This window comes from Centroberyx affinis, unplaced genomic scaffold (assembly GCF_046629955.1).
Source record: "Centroberyx affinis isolate AG114_WGS23_722 - 3 ecotype Tasmania unplaced genomic scaffold, CSIRO-AGI_Caff_v1 ptg010347l_1, whole genome shotgun sequence".
Lineage (NCBI taxonomy): Eukaryota > Metazoa > Chordata > Actinopteri > Beryciformes > Berycidae > Centroberyx > Centroberyx affinis.
The window spans coordinates 1-10309 of NW_027284806.1; the positions used below are offsets into that span (position 1 = coordinate 1).

Below are 10309 nucleotides of genomic sequence, written 5' to 3' on the forward strand. Positions count from 1 at the left end.
TACACATTGCCCTGTAATTCAGCATGACGTATTTCGTATCTTTGGAATCTTGACTAAAATTTTAAATAAAGTTCTGTGTATTTGAACAAAGCTTATTCCCGCAACATGTATTTGTAATGATGGTCAAACTGGTGGAGCTGGTAGAGTTGAAGAGGTTTAACGATGCTTTTCTAATTCTGAAGTAAATATCATAAGAAAGAGAGAGATATTGAGAGAAAGAGGGAAATGATAAAGAATCTGTGAGTGAGTGAGTGAGTGAGTGGAGGAGGTTAACTTGAAGGCTGGCTATATGGACAGATGGCTCATCCATAAATGAATGAATGAATGAATGAATGAATGAAACACACTCACCTCCAGACCAGATAAACTTAGGTTCACTGTCATCAGTGTAAAACACTGGGTCTCCTCTCCCAGCTCTACACATATATCCTCCTGTGTGTGTCGGTCCATGAAGGATGTAGGAACCCTCTGCAGTCCCATCGTTGCTACCAGGCAGCAGCTCATAGGTGTAGGAGTTGTCTGATAGTTTGGGAACAGCCTTGTACCAGTAGAACCTCCATCCTGCAGATGAACCTTCAACCTCGCAGCTCAGAGTTACTGAGGCTCCAGGACTCAGCCATACAGGAGAGACGGTGAGGACAGACCTGGGTTTATCTGTTGGAAAGTATTTTTCTCAGAATTAAAACATGACATGATGTATAACTTAGCTACTCTTGTCAGTGTATTACATGCAATGCTTGGACGCTGTCCCAACAACATATTTAGTAAGTTTTTCTTTAAGTGCTGCCTCCAAATATACAGTATAATATAATATGAAGGTATATACTGTATATTAACCTTTTAATGAATCCTTGACATTTTCAGTATGAATGAAAGATGATCTGACTTACATGATACTGTCAATTTGAAGGCACTGCTCCACTCTGTTGAAGACTGCTGTCCACTCTGTCTGCCCTTACACTGATATTCTCCACTGTGGTATGTATAAACACTGCTAATCCTGTATTCATTTTGTTTTGGAGGTTTGTATGAGTTGGTTGTTTTCCATTCATACTCCCACTCAGTGTCTCCTCCTCCCTCGATCTCACATCTGAGAGCGATGGTCTCTCCACTGTATATCTGAGGCCAGTTGGGTTGCAGGGTCACAACAGCCCTGTTTGCAACTGTTCACACCAAGAATCCACATTTAGGATACAAAAATGACTGTAAAATCAACATCAAACTTCATCATTTTTAGCATTAATCCTAAATAGTAATCATGAACACACACATTTTTCATTCCAACACATTGCCAAACTCACCATTTTTACCAATGTGGATTGAGTCACTGTACTCTGTGTAGTAAACTGAGTCTCCTCTCACTCCTCTGCACCAGTAGAGTCCTTCCTGTGAGACACTGTTTTTATTTGAGTTGGGATCATCAGTGGTCAGGGGTTCAGAGTCTTTCTCCTTTCTGTACCAGTAGTACTTCCAGCCAGAAGATTCCTGCACATAGCAGGTCAGTGTCACACTGCCCCCTACTGGTATGGCTGTTTTGTCAGCACTCAGTGTGGCCTTCGGTCTACGTGCTGTTAAGATTTGAGTGAAAAAATATTAAATTATTGTCCCCCTCAATGAGTCGAATTGACAAAACTTGGGGTAATGATGAATCTCACCTCTGTTTTCTAATATTTTCAAGACTACACTAAATGGTTCAGGGGGGCGTTACAATTACATGATTAAAATATAGCCGCAAGCGGCGATTGAGGGGTCCAAGCACAATTTGATAAGACAGACAGATAGACAAAACATTACAGAAGGTAGAAAGACACACACAAAAAATAACATGTCGTGAAGTTCAGACATGCAGTCTAACACCGGCTTTTGTGTTGGCCCGTGACTTCTGTCAAGTTCATCTTTTCATATGGTCATTTGTCCAAAAATTAGAAACTTAAGACATTATTCTTAGTTATCACAAGCTTAGCAGTGTGAGGAGACAGCGTTACCTATGGGATTTGAACCCATGATCTTTTGCATGGTAAACCTACTCATTAACCATTAGGCTACTGAGTTCACTGGGGGTCAATGGAGGGAGCACAAAAAACAGGGCCAAATAATGAGACTGTCCAAGCTATAGGTTATCTAGAGCCTTAGAGTATTTTAACTATGGTCAACTATGGTTACAATACCACCAAATGTTGCATGCTACCTCAGAGTTGACCTGTGCACATATGTACCAAATTTGTTAAGGTAGGCCAACAACTTCCTGACTTAGGGCAATTTTTTTATATTAGGCCTTGCCTACAAATTTTGAAAGCCAGTTGTAGTATGGACTATCAAAAAACTGCTCAATAACTTTTGTGCAAGACAGTCTAGACATGCTGTGAGCGAAAATTGGTGAAGATTGGACAAAGTATGTAGGAGAAGAAGCGAAAAAACTGTTTTGGACAAAATTCAACATGGCGGAAAACCTTGTGGGCTGAAATGGGAGTGGCCTATATGGACCAATACATCCATGATATGGACAGATACAACTTGGCCCAAGGAATCCAGCAATCAAGGAATTTTGTTCCTATGACCCACAGTCACCAAGTTATGGCCTTTTAAAATTTGAAATGTTGCTATAGCGCCCCCTATAGGCAAAATGACACCAATTTGTATTCTATTAGTTGAGACTACATACCTGCACACGTGTACCAAGTTTGGTTACCATGGGACAATGCATTCCTGAGTTATGGCGATTTTTGTGAAATAGGCCCCACCCATGACAGTTAACCAAACTTTGGAAGTCGATTATATGAAAACGGTGTGGAATATCAAAAAACTGCTTGGACAAAATTGGACAAAATTTGTAGGAGGAGTAGTGAAAAAACATTTTTGGACAAAATTCAAAATGGCGGAAAATCTAGTTAGTATTTTGATTGTGGCCCATACGGTTCAGAAATTATAGGCCAAAATATAAAGTTGCTTGTTATAGTGCCACCATGAGGCCAATTGACTTGGGTTTCGTTGCTTGAGTAGCGGCTGAGACTTTCGACTTATCTGACAAGTTTGGTTGCTGTAGCTCTTACGGTTTCTGAGATCCAGATACTTTTAGGGCAGAAGAAGAAGAAGAAGCGGAATAATAATCCAAACAAAAACAATAGGGTTCCCAGTGTTAACATGTATTTCCCCTTTATTCTGTTCCTTACGGTAAAATGTGGTTTCCCTTGATCGTGGAGACGCATGTGCAGGGAGGGGCTTTTGTTGTTGTCGTGGAAGCCATGGCGGTTACTTGAATGTTGTGGCTGTGAACCAAATAAAGTCTGTAAAGTGAATAAACGTTGTGTTTCTTTGGACCAACATTGGTAGCAGAGGATGGCTGCTAGTTATAAAATTCCGCCGAAGTTTGATGAAGCCAGGCCATACGAATGTTGGAAAAATGAAGTCAATATCTGGACGCGGGTTACAGAACTTGACAAAAAGAAACAGGCCCTTGCTGTTGCTTTGGGGCTTGAAGGAAGAACCAGGAAAAATACCATGGAAATGCCATGGAAATACCTGCAGAAGAATTGGACCGTGATAACGGTATGGCAACATTGTTAGCGAAATTGGACGGAGTGTTCCTGAAGGAGGAAAAAGATTGTGCACACCCTTGAGTGTAATATTGCGATTATACAACAGTTACCAACAAAATAAAAGATATAAACAAAATGTATTCATATTGTGGGGCAATTCGCTCTCAAAATAAAAAAACTTTTTGCTAGTGTTAACTCCGTTTCCCTGGAAATACATGGGGTCTGACTAATAACTGGAAAACAATCAGTCACGTCAGTAGACTCCTATGTAATGGAACCTAGTTTACTACTCCAGCAAGTAGGCGGAGCCTTAGTAATGACCTAGCAACAAAGACGATTTCTAGTCCCTGTTGAGTCCGGTTGAGTCAGCCAGCCAACTTGAGCTAGCTAATGCTTTCTAGAGATCGCGGGATTTCCCAAACTGAATAAATACCACACATATAAACACAAAACTGCCTCGCTAGCTCAATCTTGTTGTAACTAAGATATCTGCTGAAAAAAATAAATTTTTCCATGGACAGATTTAGCTACTATGTCCGCGAACTTCACATGTATTGTTAAGCTAGTAGCGCCGTGTCACCGACTCACCGGCACAGCTGATGGAGGATGCAGAGCGTCTGGTAACATAAAGGCTGAACAGAGGTTAGCGTTATATTTAAATATATTGTATGATAATATGGCGGAGTAATATTTAGTGATGAGCACGACTAGGTGTGCTGTCATGCTGATTTGAGCACGTTCTAAATGTCTAGTTGACCTATCAGATCGCTTGGTCGGAACTACCTGTTGTATAATCTCATTTTGATGGCATTACAAAAGACAGTTCCGTTTCTATGGCGGACTATATTATCGACTTTGAACAGCGATACAACCGGATGAAAAAGTATAACATGACACTTCCTGATGCTGTGTTAGCCTTTAAGCTGTTGGACACGGCTTGTCTAGATGAAAAAAACAGGCAACTAGCATTGACAGCGTGCACGGAAGTAACGTGCACGCTGCATGAAATCAGCACTGAAAAGAATCTTTGGAGGAAAAATGCCAGGCTCGTCAATGGAATACAAGTGAACCAGGACGTAGCGTTCTTCACTGAGCAAAGACCGCCAGGAAGAGGTAAACGGAATGCAACGTTACAGAGTGGACAACAAAGGCAACCATTACCGGGTACTAATCCATTAGACAAATTCGGTAAGAGATCAAGATGCGTCATTTGTCAGAGCGCATTTCATTGGGCTAAAGACTGCCCCCACAAGAAGAGTGAACAAGTAAGACTAACTGAAGATGTAGAAGAATGTAACATCACGCTGTTTACAAAAGCCTCCATGTCTGACTCAGAAATTTTCTTGGCTGAATCCTTGGGATCAGAAATTATTGACACTGCTTGTACCGCACAGTATGTGGAGAGAAATGGCTAGAAAGCTACGCGAATGACCTCTAATGACGCTAATGAAGTGGATCAGTTGTTGCATACAGAAATCCCCAGTTGTAGACCTTTTCGGTTCGGAGAGAAATTTAGTATATTCCACCAGAAAAGTGAAACTACCTGCTAAAATAGGACAGACAAAATGTCATGTTGAAACTGAAGTAGTCCACGTTGATATCCCACTACTGCTGAGTAAAACATCCTTGAAAAAGGCAGGAACTGTTTTGGACATGGAAAATGAGCTGGGATGTTCAAACAACCTATACCTCTTGAATTCACTAGTTCCGGGCACTACTGTGTAGACAACAGAGTCAAACTGGAGATGAGGTCCTTACAGTGACAGAAAACATGTCCTCAGACGAAAAGAGTCAAACTGAAGATGAGGTCCTTACAGTGACAGAAAACATGTCCCCAGATGAGAAACGCAAAGTTCTTCTGAAGCTTCATAAATAGTTTGGTCACACATCTGCAGACAGACTACAGAGGCTCATTCACAGCTCGGGAAATACAGACAAAGAATGTATTACTATTTTGCAACAAATGGTACATGACTGCGACATATGCCGGAGGTACAGCAAGACAAAGCCAAAGCCTACTGTGGGTTTGCCTTCAGCTTCGGAGTATAATGAAACGGTAGGAGTGGACCTGCACGAGTTGGAGCCAGGTGTATGGTATCTCCATATTATCGACCATTTCACACGTTTCAGCGCAGGAAACATTGTGAAAACAAAGAAGTCCTCTGAAATAGTCAACTCCTTCATTCACACATGGATAAGTGTCCATGGCCCCCTCAGAGACTATACAGTGACAGTGGTGGAGAATTTAATAATGAAGAGATCAGAGACATGGCAGAAAACTTCATGCTTCTAGGAAATCATTCACTGAAGCTGAATGTTCAGAGAGGATAAGGAGGGCACTGCGTAAGCAACTCAGATCCACAGATGACAAATATGAGACAGGAGACAAAGTATATTACAAACGAGCAGACTGTACAGAGTGGAAGGGACCTGGGGTAGTTATTGGTCAGGATGGAGCTGTTGTATTTGTAAGACATGGTGGAATTCTTGTTAGAGTGCATCACTCTAGGCTTTGTAAGGTGATCACACAGGATCGGGATAACCAAATTGTACAAGATGATGCTAACAGAGAGATAGAAAGCAAGAATGGCATCATAAACAATGCAGCAGATAACTCAGATAGTGAACAGAATACAGACAATGAACAGGACAACATCAGTGACAGGGAATTGAATACAAGAGAAGTGGCACATCCACCTATGACAAAAAATAATGTGACACAAACTGAAAAAGAGCACAATGTTCGTGTTAACCCTGTCTCTTTTGCAGGTGTAAAGTTAAGAATGGGACAGACTAACATTTATGAACAGAGATGACTGTGTTCTACACAGCCAGAGTTTTGGCAGAGCAGGTAAAGCTACAGGACAGAACAAAAATTGGTATAACCTGCAACATCTTGAACCTGATGGCAGTGATGGACAAAAGGAGTCAGTTGATATGTCATGTGTTGATAGTCTTAACATTGAATCAGAAGACAGGGATGCTGATGTACTTATCACCAAAGACATCTCATTTGACGCAGCTAAACAGGAAGAAATAAAGAACTGGCACAATAATGATGTTTTTGAGGAAGTTGAAGATGCAGGTCAAAAGTGTGTTTCCACCAGATTGGTCTGTAGTCTCAAAGAAACTTCCAAGGGTATTGTGCCTAAAGCACGACTCGTAGCCAGAGGTTTTGAAGAGCTTGATATCCAAGAGTTGCAGAAAGATTCCCCAACCTGTGCTTCAGAATCTCTTAGGCTATTGTTAGCAGTAATCTGTCAAAATCAGTGGCAAGTCCATTCTATGGACATACTGCATTCTTGCAAGGCATGGAGCTGGATATTTATATTCACCCCCTTCCTGAGGCAGGCAGTGAAAGTGTTCTACGGAAATTAAAGAAATGTGTATATGGTCTTACAGATGCATCACTGTACTGGTATAACAAAGTGAAAGAAATCATGCTGAGCACAGGTGGTAAAATGTCGCAGGTGGATCCAGCAGTCTTTTATTGGTTAGATGAGCAGTTTAAGGTTACTGGAGTACTTGCATGTCATGTAGATGATTTTCTTTGGGCAGGCTCACAAAACTTTTCAACAGATGTGATTCCTTCCTTCCACTGAAGTCTGCGTTCCTTGTTGGACGCAAAGAGCATGAAAATTTCCGCCATGTAGGAATGGATTTTGTTACTGTTGATGGTGTAGTACAGGTACATCAGCACAGTTACATTGAAAATCTACAACCTCTTCACATGCAAGCAGCACGTGCTATACAGAGGGATACCCCCCTTAATGAAACTGAAAAAGAGCAGCTTGATGTTATGTTTGGGGCTTGTAGTTTGGCATCTAATATAAAAAATGGTACAGTGCAGTCTATTCATGAAGCAAATAAAATAATCTGTAAACTCAAGTCTGAAAACGTGACCCTCAGGTTTCAGCACTTGGGAAACAATGATGCTCTGAACTTGATTGTTTTCAATGACGCTTCTCTTGGAAATCTTCCAGATGGAGGTACACAGGGGGGAACTTTGATTGCTCTCATTGGGAAAAAGAGGGAAGTTTTCTCCTCTCTGTTGGCAATCCAAGAGAATTAGACGTGTGGTACGGAGCACCATTGCAGGGGAAACTCTTGCTATGTCAGATGAAATAGACAATGCCATTTTTCTAGCCATTCTCTTTTCTGAGCTCACTACTGGGAATGCTGAACTGAATGCTCCTTCGTTGGTCTGTGTGACTGACAATCACTCTCTGTTCGATGCCCTTAAGTCGACAAAACAGGTCACAGAGAAAAGACCCCCTTTGGAAATAAGCAGCATTAAAGAGCTCATACAAAGCAAGAAAATCAAGAAGGTGCTCTGGTCAGACACAAAAGCCTATCTTGCTGACTGTCTAACCAAAAAGGGAGCATCGGCTCTGGTGCTTTTGAAAGCACTCAGTGAAGGACTATGGAATCTGTGCTAATAACTTTGTTTACATGGACTATTGAAAGCACTGAAAACTTTGTTTTCATAGTTAATATGTTCAGCTTTTATCAAACTCATTCTGAATATTCACAGGATGTACTCCAAGAACTGTTTTGTTTACGGTCACTGTATGCCTTTGTTTTTGGAAGATTTTAAAATGTTTTTTTTTTGTTTTACTAAAAAAGTATAGGGAGATTGTTAACATGTATTTCCCCTTTATTCTGTTCCTTATGGTAAAATGTGGTTTCCCTTGATCGTGGAGACGCATGCGCAGGGAGGGGCTTTTGTTGTTGTTGTGGAAGCCATGGCAGTTACTTGAATGTTGTGGCTGTGAACCAAATAAAGTCTGTAAAGTGAATAAACGTTGTGTTTATTAGGACTAACACCCAGCACTTCGTGCTTGGACCCCTAATAAATAAATAAATGCATTTCAAAAGCTGCAGTCCACTGAATGACGGCTCCTCTTCAGTTATTTCTTTCCCACACAAGAAGAAAACACAAGGTGACATATTTGTTACTGATTGGCCCTGAGGGGACTGCATTATTCATGGGGGATGACATATTTACTATTGCCTTGTTGGGATGTGTAGATAGATGAAAACATAAAAACATGTGACATAGGGACATTTTCACTATGAATGAAAGATGATCTGACTTACATGATACTGTCAATGTGATGGCATAACTCCACTCTGTTGAAGAATATAGGTCACTTCTCTGTCTGCCCTGACATGAGTAGCGTCCACTGTCAGACTCAGAAGCTCTGACAATCCTATATGCAGCTTGTTTCACAGGTTTGTTTGAGCTGCTTGGTCTCCATTCATACTCCCAGTCAGTGTCTCCTCCTTCCTGGATTGCACATCTGAGAGTGATGGTCTCTCCACTGTATATCTGAGGCCAGTTGGGTTGCAGGGTCACAACAGCCTTGTTGCCAACTGTTCACACCGGAAATCCCCAATTAGGATACAAATAGAAATATAAAATCAACAAATTTCATAGCTTTTTTTAAATTCTAATGGTAATCATGAATGCATTTTATTTTATTCCAAAACAAACTCACCAATTTTGTTTATGGTTTTTGCATCACTGTCATGTGTGAAGAAAACCGGGTCTCCTCTCCCTCCTTTGCACCTGTAGAGTCCTCCTTCTGAGACACTGACAGCTCTGTTGAGGTTGGGTGCACCATCCTCCATGATCAGTGCTTCAGAATCTGTGGTTTGTCTGTACCAGTAGTATTTCCAGCCAGAAGAGCCCTCCACAGAGCAGGTCAGCGTCAAACTGCTTCCTACTGGTATGGTTGATGAGTAAGTCCTCAGTGTGGCCTTTGGTGTATCTGCTGTTTAGTTTAGAAAGAAAACGTTTCAGAAATAAAGTCATGAAGACAAACACAGCTATAGAGCGCACTACAGAGTATTCACATACTATACAAGTTCAATTCTGCCAACAGCTACTCTGTGTCACCACACTTTGACTACACCAGGGATGGGAACTCAAGTTTTTGACTTGCACTCAAGTGGCACGTACAAACTGACTTCAGACTCAAATCAAAATCTTAAAGTTTTAAAACTACACTGTCCGAATGAATAATTAATTGCATGAAGTTAGTTAATAAATATTTTCATAATTTGAACATTTTCAAAATCTATTAGTGTGAAAAACATTTGGATGGGGAGGGGTGGTGGGCTGTGGCATTTTACAAAAATGAAATCTTTCATTCACACTGAATTAAGTACCTTATCGTGGGTATCGGTATCACTTCAAAGGTTCTGGTATTCGTTCTGGTATTGTAATTTTCAAAACGATGCCCAGGACTAAATGCCGTTTTCAACAGCATTTGGTTACAAAGACCTTCAAGCTTTAAAAAGCTGAGCTTGCATTGTGTTTTTGTTATCGCAAGGCAGTATGATGTGTTAATTGATCCTGTACTGTAAACTTGTGGTTCCTATCCATACCTTTGTTTGGGTTACAGTACATCATCATTCTATTTAACCAATGCCTCATATACACATAGCTAAATAAAACACAATGTAATCAGCTGGCTGTAAATTCTCTGCTCTTAACCATGTTGTGGTTTAATCAGACGTCTGAGACTCATGACCAAAGACTTGAGCCTTGACTCAGACTTGTCCCTCAAACACTTGAGATTTGACTTGAACTTGCATTAATTGACATTGTATGTTATCTACCAGAGAAGACAATCTGAGTTAGAGTCTTTCCTCTGTATCATTTCCAGGTCCAGTCTATATATTTAGACTTCATAGGTCAGAGTAGCTGTAGGCAGAGCTCTGAACGCAAAGATTTATTACATCATCCAGTTGACCTGATCTGACTC

At 40.8% G+C, this 10309-nt stretch overlaps 1 protein-coding gene across 1 annotated transcript; it reads right to left on the reverse strand.

The window, feature by feature from the left end:
* Window positions 1–351: 351 nt before the first annotated feature.
* Window positions 352–9247, reverse strand: LOC139640723 (high affinity immunoglobulin gamma Fc receptor I-like; the record flags this gene model as incomplete). The annotated part of the gene is made up of 5 exons (XM_071514912.1): window positions 9038–9247; window positions 8637–8912; window positions 1302–1568; window positions 891–1163; window positions 352–654 (listed from the first exon to the last, which is right to left on the reverse strand). Coding segments are annotated over exons 1-5 (1252 nt in total), but the record flags the coding sequence as incomplete, so codon positions are not given.
* Between the last annotated feature and the right edge of the window lie 1062 nt (window positions 9248–10309).